This window comes from Chamaea fasciata, unplaced genomic scaffold (genome assembly GCF_029207755.1).
Source record: "Chamaea fasciata isolate MVZ Bird 193981 ecotype frontalis unplaced genomic scaffold, bChaFas1.0.hap1 SCAF_3, whole genome shotgun sequence".
Lineage (NCBI taxonomy): Eukaryota > Metazoa > Chordata > Aves > Passeriformes > Sylviidae > Chamaea > Chamaea fasciata.
In genome coordinates, this window is record NW_027094088.1 from 101906995 (window position 1) to 101923918 (window position 16924).

Here is a 16924-nt window from a genome sequence, read left to right on the forward strand (position 1 = left end):
TGCATACCTATTCATTCTCATCTCTAGCTTTCCAGGTAAGTCATAATTCCCAACATCTAAAGTAAAATAAGTCTGGCCACAAGTTTGAGTTCCCTCCTTACCCTCAAAAATGAAAAAAAATTACTGCTTAAGCATATGACAAGTTCTGATTATTCTGTTTAAGCATCAGAGTGCCATTTACTCACATGTGGTACAAAAGCTACTTCTCTTTCACTGAAGGACTGAACGCACTAAGGTTTGTCAATTTGTAGGCCTGATATTTCTGGGTCTGAGAGATTTTAGCCTGCTAGCAGCTGCTAACTTTTTCCCAAGGAAAAATTTCTTAAGAAAACTTCTTCTCAAAACAATCTTGGCAAACAACTATCCTGTCTCAAAACAATCTTTCTCCAGGTGCTGTTTCACCATTTCTCTAGTTTAACCAATGGAGACGTGTCGTTCCTATTCACCAATCGTGTTAAGTCTGTATCAGAACACCTTATAAAAGGTAGTAAGAATTAGACAATAAAACCTTTTTTCTATTCTTTGCTTTCTGAAATATTTGGAGTCTCTCATCTTTCTTTAGTGTCCTATGACGACATCAATTCTGTTTTCTAAACCCACTGTAATCAATCATACATGTAATAATTTTGTTACACACTGTATGTGGCACTCTATAAACTTTTATGTAAGTCTTATAATTATTGCTGATCACCACTGAACTGTATCAAAGTATTTGCCCTTGAAGCCTTTTCACCTTATTAACAAGTGCCTCTATATTTAACTGACGACTGCTTTGATGAAAACTTGGAGAATAGGTGTCTAAGTTTGTTTGGAAGCAACATTGTAATGAATCACCCATCAAAAGGTAAAAAAGTATGTACAAAAAAAGGTACAACTGTAGGAGCCCAAAGCTCCGCCCTGGGAATGCTCCATTATCCCTTTCCCAAGGCCACACCATGCCCGAAGTGCTCTGCCCCCAGTAGCAGCTGCCACTCACACAGCACAGCTCTGGCCACTGGGGATGCCAAAACTACACCTGCAAAAGTCAACTGAAAGAATAAAGGAAAAAAAATTCCTTCCACATTTAATCCTTTTTAAGACATCAGTAAAATTTACTTAGTATTCCCAGGTCTTCTGCTAGTCACAAATGTACAGCAGGATGATTTTGTACCATGGATGAATGACAGAATCACATCACCAGTTAGGCTGGAAAAGAACCTCCGAGATCATCAAGCTTAACCTATGACCAAACACTACCATGTCAACTAGACCAGCTCAAGGGATGGTGACTCCCCCACTTCCCTGGGCAGTACATTCAACGCCTAATCACCCTTAATGTGAAGAAATTCCCCGTGATGTCCAACCTTAAGCCTCATCTTTTACATCTTTCTGGCTCCTTAGGAGAGGAGGTTGACACCACCTGACTAATTATAGAAAGTGGTAAGATCTCTCTTGAGAGTGATCCTTAAAGTTCTTAAGAGTTTTGGCTATTCTGCAGTGTAAAGAATGGCCTAAGGCAGTAAAACAGAAGTCACTTTCACCAAAAACTGCAATATGAGACATGAACACAAGGAAGCCTAGGTTTTTCTTCTTGCAGAGGTGTTCCACACAGAGCACAGCTAGCATGCAGCAGTTTGTGCAGCTGTTTCCAGGCTTCATTTCTAGATCCTTAAAGATCTACATACTTTTGGGACCATCTGAGGACTCCAGAGAACACCAGACAACTCCTGGGAAGCCTTTGAGGAATTTCACAATGCCTGTCATTGCGAGGAAGAAGTAGCTAGCAAGCTTTAGAAGCTTTGAGCAGGATCTGGCAGCTGTCCTAATCAAAGGGTGCTTTGAGCTTTTGTTCCAGATGGGCACCAGACCAACAGGGGCCAGGAACCCTTTCAACAAGTCGTAGAAAAAGACCTATGCAAATGCCAGACCTGGAGTGCAGCATTTTGCAGAAAATGACAGCCAGAACCTTTCTCTGTTCTAAACAATCACAGTGATGTGCTGCCCGGCTCAGTCTCCAGCACCCTCTGGAGCAGCTCTCCAGCATCTTAGAGGCCTTGACACAGACCTTTACATGCTCCTAAGAGAGGACGCAGATGTGCATGTTTTGGACTGCAGTGACACAGCTCAAAGCAACCTGCTCTAGCTGATCTTGAGGTGAAGGGGAGTGGATTGGATGATCTCCAAGAGTTACTCCAGTCTCAAAAACTGGCTGCTTTTGCAGTACCTCAATTGTACTCCACTCCACAGGTATGTACAAAGTCGGGTTGAAGATAACCAGTGTAACATCAGTCTCGAGAACTCCAAGAAAAACTTGATAAGCCCTTCTTTACTTAGCAATTTTGGTACAAAAAATTTTAAATAAATCTGAAACCCTGTAAAACTCCTTCATCACAAGCCGCTCATTGCAAACTTCAGGTTTTAATATCAAACATTTTCTGCAGCAATTGCACACAACACAGAAATAAGACCTTCAGCTCCAGATTTAGATACCAAAACAAAAGCAGCTGTTGAACCTTGAATTTGAGTTTAAAAAGAGCTCACACTGAAGCAGACATTTAAGTTTTGTCAACTAAAATGCACCATAAATCCCATCCTAGATGAAAAGGGGATGACGTGAGAACACCACCATTAGGTATCTAAATTAAGGTATATAATATTCTCCAAAACAGTAAAAGTCATTACTGGATTTTTTTTCCCCAAAGCTATTGCTTCACATTTTCCTACAGATTCAGAAACATTCCCTGTTGACATATTCTCTTTGCAATTATCATACACCTAGTTGAAAAAATTAAGTAAATTAAGTTCTTAACTGCTATTTTATTGCACTATAATGGGTCATGAGCAAATATACAGTAATACAGTAATGCATTAAGTCAAACCTTACAAGCCGTGAAGAAAGATCAGTATCATTTCTTCATCTGAGATTAAATGAAACGCAAAAAAGCACAAAATGACAAAGCTGAACTTGTGGTAAGTGACCAAAGTTCACATTATTGAAAATGAAAAGTTCTAAATTTCTCAGTGCCCAGGGTTCCAATACACCTTGAACATATCAACAATTTACTTTATTGCATAACTTTGAAGCAGTTGTGTTCAAGGCCTTCTAGGGTTTTTTGGGATAACAAAAAAATTTCAACAGGAAATTCTACTCACAAATTTAGAATTCTCCAGTGTCAAATTTACAAGTTTTCTACCATAGATCGAATTCAAAACAGAAACGACTTGCCTCCATCAGGGGCAAAACACTGGTTCTTTTGTTTTCCATGCATTCCATCCAATTTTGCATTCTTTCACGTGTCAATTTGTCTAAGTTTCTTTAAACTTACTAAGCCACTAAACTGGCTGCACATAGCAGAAGAAACTACAGCCATTAACCCTGGTCTGATCAAAGGAAGCAGTGGGTTGATTCTGTTGTCTGGGCATGTAGAGTTAAGCAAAGTTCCATAACCCATAACTATTTCCTCAAAACTGTAAATTTAGTATACTGAGTACTAATTATGTATAATCACTAAATATTAATTAGATGGGAAGAAAAATTAATCTCTCAAATGAATAAGCTAGAAGAATATTACAACTCATTCATAATGTTTTTTTCCTAAGATAGATATGACAGCTCACTTAACAATGAAGAATGAGAACAACTTCTTTCAACAGTGAATTTCTTCTGGTATTCTATAGCCAAGCCTAATTTCTGTTTAAAACAATGCAGTGCTATAACACTGCACTGAAAGATTCAATCCTAGCAGATCAATAGAAGAAAAATATTCAGAACAAAGTTTAGTTCCTTGAGTTCCTCTTCCCTGAAGAGAAACAGAAACAAGAGTTGCTGAGTTTATCTTGCTACATAACAAATCTAAAAAAGTAGACACATTTTAGCATAAGTAATAGGGTAACCAGAACCTGTACCAACATTGGGTTCAAGAGCAAGCAGGCAGTCAGCCCTCATTTGAAGTCCAGTTTCTGTACCTAATAAGTTACTCAGAGCAAAAGCACATCACAAGACAACTCCAAATACCAAAGCTTGGTAATTCCAGTCAGAACACTGGGGAAAATGGACTGGCCAACAAGTCCAGCAATCAACTACAGCTAGAGAAAAAAAAAAAAAAAAAGAAAAAAAACCCTCCAACAACTAAATCAAATTTATACTTCAACCTTTACCCATCTTTCATCAAATTCATAAACCTCTTTTAAAGCTATTCCTGACATTTTAAAAAATGCATGGTGCTTACACAGGGTACCCAAACAGAAAAGGACATAACTTTACTGATCGAATAATGAAAGTCAAGTGAGATGAACGTCATAGTTTCTCTTTCACAGTAGAAAGAGACATGACTTGTTATTACTGATGCACTAAATAGCAATTTTTGAATAGATTTTTGTCCCCCTCCCTATCCAACACACTTCAGGCGCTTATTTTGCCACTTTTTGTTCATCATTTATATACCAATGTCAGGTAGCAAAAAGAACGCTTACCTGTGACCAGGATGATAAATTACAGTTGTTATCCCATGGGTGTAGTGGCTGCTAAAGCTGAAGCTGTGACTTTCCTGAAAGCTTTGATTTGTTCCAACACTAAGTATGCCAGGAAAAAAAAATACATGCATCAGTTCAGATTTATTTTCTTTAAAGAATAGGAAGAATTCCTTTGAAGTTCACTGTGCCTCCTCAAAGCAAGTCAAAATTTATGCTTACCTTACAAGGTAACTTCTCAGTTCTCCACGATAATTAACAACAAGGAGTTCAGCTGACCACTGGGCACTTGCTTTGTATTCTAGAAAGATCAATCCAGCAATAGCGTAACTCAGATCGCCTGGAAGACTTGCTGTCTTTACCCAAAAATGAAGGCAGACATTGGGAAAGAAAGGCGATTTTAAAAAAGTGTCTTTGTTACTGAAACAATTCGAAAGTTAAATTAACTATATTGTGTTTGAAAAAAAAAAAGTTTCATAGTTTGTATTACAAATGAAATGGATTTTCTTTTACCTTGATTTTAAAGAAATCTTATTACTATAAAGTTTGCAAAGACAATGTACTGAGGAAATACGCTTGAGGCACCTTCACAAACCAGTTCAATACACCCTTTGAGCATACAACATAGAAAATGTATTGTGTGGGGCCTGTCAACAGCAATTATCTAATATTGTACCAAGCAAAGCACTCTGGCAGCAATATTTCTCGATTTACAATTTGACTCTGCATACGAAGTGCAGATTTATAACCTATTACTACAAATCATGGTGATTCCATACTTTCACTGCTGATGCACCTACAGATCTACCACAATTCCAAGACAGATGTAAAGCATGCCCTTTGCTGTAAGGGCTGCTTACAAAACATGGCTTTAGTGATCATATGATGGATGTATTATAGTGGAACTTTTTATGGTCCATTTCTGCATGGTATTCATAGTATAAGCAATTATTACAAACTAAGCCATCATTTGAACAAGGCCAAAGAGTGGAAGTTAACCATGATCCTTAAAATAAGTTCTACTATATTTGTATTTAACCCAAGAGAGCACATACCGGTGAAATGACCAAAAGCTCACTGCCCATCAGGTCAAACACTCTGACTGTTCCACTGCTTTCAGCATAAGCAAGTAATGTACAATCGTGACTCCATGCCACCCTCCTCCACTGAGGGTTAGGATCCTTTGGCACTACGAAAAATGAATAAAATTATAAATAAAAACAAAAGATAAATATAATCCCTTAAACAGAACAAAAAGTCAACTGCATCAAAAAAAAAAAATACAGAGTGCCTACCAGCATTACAAGCTTATCTCAGAGGAGGGTAAAAAAAAGAAAAACAATGTATGTCACCCAGAGCCATTAATTCTAACTATCATTTCAGATTCAGGTTTCATATGTTAATCATCACAGAAAGAAGTGGCAGGGAGGGTAACAGAACAAAGCAAAAATATTAAGAGATTCTTTCCAATGATTTTAGGAACTTACATCACTATCATTAAAGTAAACCAACGCCACCATTTAGCAATGTATGAGTAACAACGATGACACTAAGTAATGATGAAGTTGCCATACCTTGACATTTTCCAACTATAGATACAAAGTCATCTTTTGCAGACCTGCAGAAAAAAGACTCCTATGAATTTAGATATTAAAAAACCCACTGCTCAATTTTCTGTAACAGAACTAGAAAAATATTCCAAGTGCACAATACAAACCCTCTAACTACTTGTTCAAAAGAGCAGACAGCAACTTTCACCCTTAGGCAGCTGTAGTAACTAAGGATAGTATTTTAGAGACCCTCCTCCAACTGCATAAATACCAACATCCCTCACTTATTTGCAATGCTGTACAAAATAGGACAGCATCATTTCAGTGCTTCACATAACTTCAGAAAAAAAAAAAAACCCTAGTCAGTATTCTCTAGGTTACAATTTTAGAAACAATGCAAGAATATAGTTACATTAATACAGTTGAAACACAAGATTCATTTTATAGTCTTTAAACTGACGTTTATGGTGCTCACACCACTTTTGATTGAACAATTTTCATGCACTTGCTTCTTTTACATATAAATGGAAGGTCTGACCTTCTAGCAAATGGATTTTTGTGAAGCAAGTAAACACACTCAATCAAGATCTGTTCTACAGCTAAATGTGCTCTTGAACTGGCAAACGAGAGCTTGTTGTTAAGAGAGCACAAGAAAAGGGAAAGCATCAGTCTTTACAGCAATCCACACCACTTGTAAAATAAGGTGAAGTATTACACACGCTAGCTACTCCACAAAGAAGAACACTAGATACCAGCTCCTTGTCCCATTTATTAGGGGAGAATTTCTAGAGGGGGCAGAAAGGCAGAGGTTAGAAAGAGTATGATTTGTGCCAAGTATTTTTGAGACTTTTGATTGTTTTTCTTTCACATCTTGAAAACAGAGAGAGAGATACAGATATATACTTATATAAATACGTCTATTATAATTCGGGGGGGGGGGGGTCAAGAACAGTTTATGTGGGGGTTAGGGGTTTTTTTTAATGGGAGATGGCTGAGAACTAAAAAGAAACAGAAGGTTTCTGCTTTTGTGAACATTCCATGGGTAACTTTCACAACATACAACACTACAAAACAAATAAACAAAATGTTTAAAAGTATTGCAAGAAAATGATCAGAAACATTATCTCAGAACTCCACAGCTGAAGTAACAGATTATGCTAAGTTACCTGATTTCTACACACTGGTCTTGAACAACTGCCAACAGTTTACCATTGCTGAAAGAAAAAACAGATGTGAAAGTTCATTTGAAGTCCACTCCTTACAGAATGTGCATCAGAGTCCTAGGTGCTTTTCTCCATGGTTAGATATAAAATGCCGAATTCATAAATTTAGAAAAATATTTTAAATGGGAAATACGCATTTTTATTAAAAAAAAACTACCCATGCTATGATATTTCTTCCATTTCACAGAAATCTATCTGCCACTCATCCAGCAGCACTAAGAAAACAGATGTCTAAAATCTCACTGCATAGGAGGTCAGAGTCAGATATTGCTTACAGATAATTTTATGACAGAAATGTACAAAACTATGTATTGCTTTATCTGGTATAAACAACTATCATAATTCAGTAAGTTATGTGTCTTTGCATACAAAATAAACTAAAACCTTCCCTACTACCTTCAAGTAGTAGTACTACCTTCATGCCACTGAACCATTTTTCTGTGCATACTCGTGCTTACTTTTAAAAGCCAGTGATCTCACTGATGTTGCTAAAATTCCTGCAGAACATCTGGTTCTAGCCTTGGAACTCTCACTTCTCTGTCTCTGCAAGAGCCCACAAGTCTTGAGGGTACGCATTCACTTTCCACAAATATAAATTGCTTATTTTAAAATTATATATCCTGCCAAGTTAAAAGCATATAACATGGCAGGATATATAATTTCAATCAACCTATTTCAGGACTTGAATTTGAAAATGACTGCACTGCAAGCCACTTTACCTCAAAAGCTAGACAGACATTCAGCCGTGAGTGAAGAGGTGCACTATCTGAAGGGAAGCAGGTAGGAGCCCCTACGTAGCACACTGAGGCCACCTGTGAGAGACTCCAAGATTTCTCTTGACCAGAAAGAATAACACACCTTTAGCACAATAACAACTCAGCATGGCTACCAGTGGGGATGGCGGGGGGAGAAGAGGAAGCACTAATACACTCACTCCTGTCAGAAGTGGCAAAGTATGGGAGCTGTTACCTTGCAAGTACGAGGTGCCAGTTGATCTGCTTACTAACCAGGCGAACCAGTCCAGTGGGCAGAGAAAACTTTGCAGGGCTGAAATACCAAAACCATTAGGCTAAATCAGAACACACAGTAAACAAATGCAGTACCTGAGATACACACACCAGACAACTCAGCTTCAAGGCAATGATCAATTACCTCAGAGTTTGCAACAGAACATGAATCAACACTGCACCCTGCCAACGACAAATGCTAACAACAGCCTTGTTTTTACTAACAGAACAAAACTGCATACAAAGGGAACTGATCATTTATTTATCACTCTTTATACTCTGGTCATCAATCAGTTTTGGCACCCCCATTAAAAAAAGAACACCAGTAAACAGGAGGAGCACCAAGATGACCAGGGGACTGTAATACTTGCCCTACAATGAGTCAGATGCTGTGGAATTGTACTTGTTTAGCCTGAAGAGAAGGTTTCAAGATGACAGAATAGCAGCATTCTGATTGATACCGAGGAGATTACCAGGAAGATGGGAGCAACAGAGGGGCATGGCAGGAACACAAGAAACGATCATCAACCCTTTGGAAGACTTGGAAGTTCTGGGGTAACAGTTGGATTCGATGACTGTAAAGGTCCTACCCAACCTAAACGTCTCTGTAATTCCAAAATCAAGGAGGTTCCAAGCTGACATTAAAAAGAGATTTTTTTCACCATGAAGAAAGTCAGGCACTTGAACAGGTTAACTAGAGAGTCTGGGTTCTCCATCCTTTAACCTTTCCAAGACCTAGCTGGACAGACCCCCAAGGAACCAGTCAGAATTCAGTGTTCTCCTGCTTTCAGTGGGTCTTTAAACTGGAGGCCTCCCAAGCTCCTGTCAAAACTCTTTTATCAAATACATGAAAACAGCAACTAGAATAAATTATAAAAGCTTGAAATTAGCTTTTAAATATGACTACTGGTGGGAGGGAATTCTGTCTACAACTGACTCTACATGACAGTATGACGCCCATAAACATCACCCCCTTATGAGAAAAGGGTATGGGGGGGAGTAGGCACACAAAAATAAAGTACAACACCAGCAACAGGGAAAACCGCATTCCCTGCCAAATTCAAGTACAGTACTGTTTCACAAGTCACATCAATGTCTCTATCCATATAACTCAAAACCAAAAGATTATCCATCCTTTAAAAGGGGAAACTGATATTTTCAAACCTGCTAAGTGGTATAACTACAGAGCTGAAATTTTCCAGAAACATTTTACTTACCACAATATATTTCTGGGACCATTTAATCAAACTTTTTGAATCAAAATTTAAGTTTATAAATGGCATAAGTGCTGCTCAAGAAGTCATCAAGCTTTTTGTATGAGTCTGAATTGTCAAAGAAAAAAATTCAAAATTATTACTCCAAAGGAAGCAAACCCTGTTGTGCCACCATATCTGTCACTGACGCTTAAGAAAAAAAGCCTACAACAGCTTCTCTTGCAGTATTTCACCTGGGAGTAGAGAGGACAAACATGTTTGGAGAAACCTGTTTCAACTGCAAGGTTACTTCAGCTTCTGATAAATGCACAAAGTCAAACTAGTACGTACCAGTCTTTTTCTATTTAGGCTTCAGATGCAACTCAAGCAGCTACACCTCAGTTTATGAAAAGAGGCTATTCTAAGCATTGCTTGGCCAATACTCTAAATAAGTGTTCCATTTTACTCCCATTAAGAATTACCATCCATGAAATCAAAAAGCTATAAAAATATTACCACAAATTAAAAAAATAAATAGTATTCTTGTAAAACCTACCTGTACCAGATGTACCGAAGCAAAAGCAATGCAGGACCTACAATGGAAAGAGGTAAAAATTACATCTCTAACCCTCCAGCTTACTGCACAGGGAATTTCAAATTCTCATTAAAGAAAAAGGTATTGAGGAAAAAATCCTTCATACTTGGCCAATGAACTCATATGTTAGAATAAGTGCAAACGGCAGATCAAAAACAAACCAAAAAAAAAAAAAAACCCAAACCACTACATATTTTTTGAAATTCTAAGAGAAATTCCAACTGGATGAAACTACAGTTCAGTCACTGCCATTAAACACTTGGCTTATGCAATGTAATATCACCAGAATGTAAAACTTCTTTATAGAACTAACTAGCAAACAGCCCAGTGCAAGAGATGTTAAGAGAGGGGGAAAAAAAAGGCTCAACTACAGTTTGCAAAACACAGAGCTTGTTAACTTCTAAGATGTATGGTTTATTAGTTTGTCCCAACAAACTACAGAAGACAAGAATGCTCACAAAATTGACATAAGAATGCCAAAATGTCATAAAAAAGACAGCCATGTTCACAATCAAAAAACACATCCTGCACTTATTTCCATTACACTAGACACTCTAGAGGGCAGAAATTGTAAAATTTACAAGTAATCCACACAGTCTTAGAAGTCATGAATGTAAGAACAAGTCACATTTACCTGCAATTGCTCTAGTGATGATAAATGATGCACCATGTTTTCTGTTGCCTCTTGGCTGTAATTACAATAATAATCATCAGACAGCATGTCACACACTTTAGCCTAATACAATACTTAATACCATGTTCATACATACATTCACTGATTAAATCTAAGTTGGCTCCTAGCCTTCAAGATCTTTATGTATTTTCTATTGCTCACTACTTCATATAATGTCTACTTTAACTGCATAAGCTAAAACAGGCTATAACGCCAAATAATTCAAATGCCACAATGCAATAAACAAAATGTGCTACAGATTGTCTATTGATTCAGCTTTGCCTCAACCTTTGGGTAGTAACAAAAGACATTGACTCCTGATTATGTTCTCCTGTAAGCTATTATAAATAATTCTTTTTATGCCAAATAAATGCCACAATGATCTGTAATGCCCAGCAAAGTACTTGGTGTGCAACATATTATGCCAAGATCTAAGTGCTAAACTACCTCAAGACTGCTCATGAAAGTCTCAGAAATGCCAAGAAAAACAATTTCTGAAAAAAACCCCACTGTTTTTACATCAATTTGTACTATTTAACATGGCCACTCAGATAACCACCTCTACTCCATTCCATGTCACACAGACTTTCCACCTGCCCTGCTCTACTTGAGGCAGAGGGAGCAAATACAGTCACTATACAAATGAAAGCACTCTCCAAACACAGAAAAAAGAAATACAAAACAACACAGGATGTATATTCTTATCTATAGGAGAAGATAGAATTATTTGTCAGTAAGAAGCAGAAAAAAAGATACAAAACTGAGAAGAGAACAAAGATAACCAATAAAGAAGGATCCACCAAGAGATTCTCAAAAAAAAAAAGCAGTCATGCTAATACCTTTCTAATGAAAATATTAGAGCATCACAAACTTAGCATGAGTAGGCAATGACTGAATTTTCCCTTCCATTCAATATAAAATACATAGAGCAAAATTCTCTTTATCTGAAATATTCAGACCTCACCAAGTTACAAAGCAGTAAACACTGAAAGACATACAAATTTATCAAATTTTGGAACTTGTCTGTGCTCAAAAAAATAATATTTGACCTCCCAAATTTAAATTATTGAAGCAAATATTAGTTTTCTAGGCAAAGTTTGCAATCCATAAACAGTCTTTCAAGTAACCAGGCTGGCATCTCACAGCATGTAAGAAGCAAACACAGCTGCCCTAATAGATAACATTCCACATTCAGGCTCATTAGCCAGGAAATAACAAGGCATTACAGTAAAATAAGTGAGAACATAAATTATTTCTTATAGCTACTCTAGTACCTCAGGGAGAACTGCAGTTTCCTAGGGACCTTAAAACCAGAGCTTGTTAAAAGTTTTTTGGATTATAAGGAAGTTCCCAGTAAAAAACATTTCCTAAAGTTGCTTACATTTCTTTGGATTTTTTTTTATATTTTAAGTGTCTGCCTCTGAGCCTAAACTACAGGCTGCTATTCCACACATCTTAAACTCCTTGCAAAACCGACTTACTGTTAAATCCTGATGACCTGAATTTTACTTTTTATACTATATTCTTATCATTTCAGCAATAGCAATGTTCTCAAGAGTGCATTATATACAATGGCATCACTATCCTGATTACAGACTGCTTGATTTCCACACCACTCTCTTTTCTGGTACAGTCAACTCCTTGTGTGTTTCCTTCACGAATAACTGCTATAACCCCCTGCTCTTCCTCTTCTTCCCCCAAAAAAATTCTTACTGGAAAGTTCAGTACAAGTGAATGACAATACTGACAAAAATCTAAAATTAAAGCAAATTTGGGCATTCAACCTAAGAGATCCATGCCAGTTTTATCAATGTCTTGAATTTAACATGATTTTACATCTTCATCACATGACTCATCTTCCAATAATTAGAGTTGTAGGTTCTAGTAGTCTGCAATTAAAAATTCATCATCCCAAATGAAATAACAGAAAAATAAAGTCAATAAAGACCCGTGAAAGTTTCAGGTCCAGCTTTGTAGCCTAGATTACTGCATAGGAAGACATTTAATTTTATTTCCCAGTGCAGCATTCAACTTTCTTTCCCTTCCTACCATTCCTTACCTCACTTATTCCAAAAGGTTCAGTTCTAAAAGAAAGCAAGGTATGAGTTTTTTCTGAAAAGTGTGAAAAAACCAGGATTAAAAGAGACAGATGTTCCAAAGGGAAAAAGTCACTATCACCTAAGTAACATAGTTGTTAAGGCACCTTAAGGCAAAAACTGACTCATACTGACAAAATAATCTGTTTGCCCATGACTGTCAGTGTAAAATCAATTTCCCACTAAAACGATAAAAAGACTATCAGAAATGCCCTTGAGTACTGATAGTTTTAAGAAGAATGTAAACTCAATCACGTCATACAGCATAATATTTTCAAACTTTCCAACCTCTGCTATTGAAAACAGGTATTATCTTAAAAATAAATAGGCAAGAAATACCAAGTTTAAAATAACCAGCATCATCTACTTACGCTGGCAAGCAGAGTTCAATGATGCTTAGAAATTCTGACCACCAGAGGCATATGAGGACCCCCAGACTGCAGTCACAAAGTCACTTCAAACTGGCATCCCCACATGCTGCCACTAAAGGGAAGTGTCACCTCACTGATGACACGCTATTCACAGCCTCCTTGGTACCTACAGGGGTACTAGAGGGGCCACTTAACAAAAGGAGATGAAACAACACAATTGTTTCTCAGACTAATCAGTTCTTCAATCAACTTACCAGACAATTTCAAGAACACTAATGGCAGCAGAAAAGACACTTGTCAGAAACGTGCCCCCTTAACACGGTTGCAGAAAAACCTGTCCTGTGTCATCATACTTAAGTCCTCCTCATGGTTTGCAACAGGAAAATTGTTTCCATGTTACTAAAAACGAAGACTATTCACCTTTTTTTTTCAAAACACAGTTAAATTAAAATAGGTGCAACTATCAATTCATCTGTAGAAATAAACTATTAAGTTAGTAATTGGTAATACTGCAATTGTGTTTTCCAAACACCCACACCTGTTGCTGCAACTAAGAAGTATGATCAAGACCAACAACAACAAAAAAATCTTTCTGATAAATGAAAAACTTTTTTTTTTGAGCACAGGTCTAGTAGTTTTTAACAGGTACCTTCTTCCACTTGTGATGTTTTTACATCTTTTCTGTTCAGTTTTTCTCATAAAGCATAAAACTTTGTCAAAATGCTCCCATAAACAACTTCCAGTGGGAAATGCATAAAAACTTCAATGGACTTAAAAGCAACTACAAGAAAGAAATAAAACCACATTGCTTGCATCGCCTATATGCAAGTCAGACAAGAGCAGACACAGAGGCAGCAAGCTCAGCACATTGCAGAGAAAAACATGAAAAAGGAAAGATGAAAGAGCTTCTCAGCTTCTCCGGGGACCCGGGAAAGAAGAACAGCTAGAAAAAACTAAAAATCTGCAGTGCAAGAACAGCGTTTTCTAATTTCTTAAACGCTGGAATCCATTTGTGTGCATTGTGGACATAAAGTGAAATATTTTCTTTCCTTTTACCCCATTCCTGCGAATACAGACACAGCTATACTGATATAGGATCCACAGAGATGATCTAATTTTTTTTCACACAAGGTAAACTCAATGAAGGTCCTATTTTTATCAGGACAGAATGCACAGCTCTCTGTACAGCAGTTTCCGGAGATGAGACCTGGACTTCATTCACCATAGCTCCGCTTGTGTCAGCTCAAGAGTAAAACCCGATATACACTGTTCAGTAGGCAAGAAGCACTTCAGAGCACCTCAGGCGGTACAAACCAGGGTGGGAATTAGGTGACACGAAGGCACAAGGGGACAATGGCTGCACGGAGACCCTGTGTGCCCGCCAGGAACAGCGCGGCCATACCCCTGAGCCTCCCCGGAGGCAGCTGCTCATCCCCGCAGCCCCGGGGCGCCTCCGCGTCCCCGCCCGCGCCAACGTGGCCGCTCCCCTCCCCCGCCCGCGGCCGTGCCGCGGCCACACGCACCTGCACCTCCGTCTCCGGAGGCCACTCGGTGTTGACCAGCAGGTCGTAGAGGATGTTCTCCTCCCCGTCCTCCGCCTGCTCTACGGCGCCGGCCATGCCGCGCTGCCGGGGCTCCCCGCCGCTGTCCCCGCCGGCAGCGGCCATGCCAGGCCGGGCCGTCCCGCCCTCCCCGCGCCGCCACTGCGACGGCGCCCGGCAGGGGCCAAACCGCTCCGCCTTTAACCCGTGCGGCGCCGGCCCGGAGCCTGCGGGCCCTCGGGGGAGGGAGCGCCCGGTGCAGGCGAGACCTCGGGGCGTGGATTAAGCCCTTACGGAATAGGGGCAAAAAATGGAGAAAAAAGCAAAAAGGGGATTTCTCGCAAGTTGTTCTTCCAACTTTAATGGTGCTACGTGGGACTTCTAAATATTTCAGTTCTACAAGTTCGAGTTCCTAGCGTTCAGCTCTCTCAAACAGATGAAATAAGCTTGTTTGCAGGTTCTTCACATCAGGAAGGACATTGAGGGGCTGGAGCGAGTCCAGGGAAGGGCAGGGAGCTGGGGAAGGGTCTGGAGCACATCAGTCTGCTCCACTGATGAGGAGCAGCTGAGGGAGCTGGGAGTATTTGGCCAGGAGAAAAGGAGGCTCGGGAGAGACCTTGCCACTCTCTACAAGCACCTGAATGGAGACTGTGGCCGGGTGCTGTCAGTCTTCTCCCAGGCAACCAGCAACAGGACGAGAGGACAGTCTTAAGCTGCACCAGGGGAGATTTAGTTTGGACACCAGCAAGGATTTCTTCACAAAGAGTTGTTCAATATTGAAATAGGCTGCCCAAGAGAGTTGGTGGAATCGCCGTTCATGGAGCTGTTTAAAGGAAGACTGGACATGGCACTCAGGGCTCTGGTCTGGTTGACAGGGTGGTGTTCCTTCACAAGGTTGGACTCGATGATCTCAGAGGTCCTTCCCAACCTAATTGGTTCTGTGAAATAATTATGAAAGAACTGATGTTTCAGCCTATTTCCTGTGACTTTATAAAGCATTTGTAAAATAGAAATAAAATTACTTCACACCCTGACACTTCTGCTCCTGCAGTCTAATTTTCACTTGTGTTTAGTAAGCTCTTGTTGGCAACTGTGCAGCCTAGAATTAGGTTAAACAAAAATTCAAATTCTGAAGCTAGGGATTCGGGGCAATATGAAAGCTCTATTGGATGCTTAGGAAAGACTTCAAGAAGAAACAACTACTGAGAAAAAAAATGCCATTTCACTGTTTCTATATTTCTAAACTATATTTAACAATGTAGCTTGTAAAGCAATAGTAAATAGTATAACATTGTGTTTGTAAGTTTCAAAGAATTGTGGGAGTTTTATAGTAAATTACACTCCACATTCCACACCGACAAGCAGCACTATATATTCATATCAAGGTCTACCTACAAACAGGTTTTCTTAGAGTCATGGCTGAGTCTGTACATTATTCATATCTGTTCCTTAAAAAAATCACTAGTTTTGTCATTAATCTGAAAGCAAGCAAACTAATGATTGACAGATATAGTGAATAATAGTGAAAGAAAAGAGGCACATCAAAGGAAGATATTCCCAAAGGAATTATTAATACGTGAGAAAGCACTGCAATGCAAACAGCCTGCTATGTATGAAGGATATAAAATACCCAGCTGTATTTTTTCTCTGCGTGACACCAGTTTCTACGTAGTAAGTTAACAGCCAGTAGGGCTCAGCAAGTTTTAAGAAAGATCTTGAAACAAACTATCAGGGCAGAACCAGGACTCAAATTGCAACACAGTCAAAAGAACTACATTGTCAGAGATGTTTATTTGGGTGGGGTTGGGGGGGGGGGGGTCTGTGGGGTTTGTTTGGTTTTTTTTTTTGGCCTTTGAGCCAGATTTGTCTCTATCTCATGCTGTCTTTGGAAAGATTGAAGCTGTGTTTCACAATGGAAAGCAGTAGGCAATAGTTTATACTGTGCCTTCCACTTAGCAGACAAATGCACCATTGGTTTGTGATGTAACTGTAGAAGCTACATTTCTGTACTTGTAATCTCTTTTTTTTTTTTTTTTTTTTTTTTTATTCCAGAACCCCGGAGATTCTCGCGTTTAATGTCACTAGAAGTTACACTAGAACAAGATGGTGCAGAACTTGGGGAAACTTTTGTGAAAATTGGATAATACCGTATCGCTATTAGCGTATGTCTAAGACATACCTCGGTGCGTTTGTTGTGTCTCTGAGTCGCTTTTGGTCGCCAATACC

General features: G+C 38.9%; 1 protein-coding gene across 1 annotated transcript in view; it reads right to left on the reverse strand.

Moving 5' to 3' along the window:
- Positions 1 to 14855, reverse strand: part of NBAS (NBAS subunit of NRZ tethering complex) — a 161484-nt gene extending 146629 nt beyond the window's left edge. Inside the window, exons 1-9 of the mRNA XM_066179945.1 lie at positions 14681 to 14855; positions 10652 to 10706; positions 9979 to 10015; positions 8192 to 8269; positions 7166 to 7213; positions 6024 to 6067; positions 5505 to 5638; positions 4672 to 4805; positions 4453 to 4551 (exon numbers count right to left, since the gene is read on the reverse strand). Of these exons, the coding sequence (XP_066036042.1) occupies positions 4453 to 4551; positions 4672 to 4805; positions 5505 to 5638; positions 6024 to 6067; positions 7166 to 7213; positions 8192 to 8269; positions 9979 to 10015; positions 10652 to 10706; positions 14681 to 14824 (773 nt within the window). The 5' untranslated portion in view covers positions 14825 to 14855. The remainder of the gene's footprint in view (positions 1 to 4452; positions 4552 to 4671; positions 4806 to 5504; positions 5639 to 6023; positions 6068 to 7165; positions 7214 to 8191; positions 8270 to 9978; positions 10016 to 10651; positions 10707 to 14680) is intronic.
- Between the last annotated feature and the right edge of the window lie 2069 nt (positions 14856 to 16924).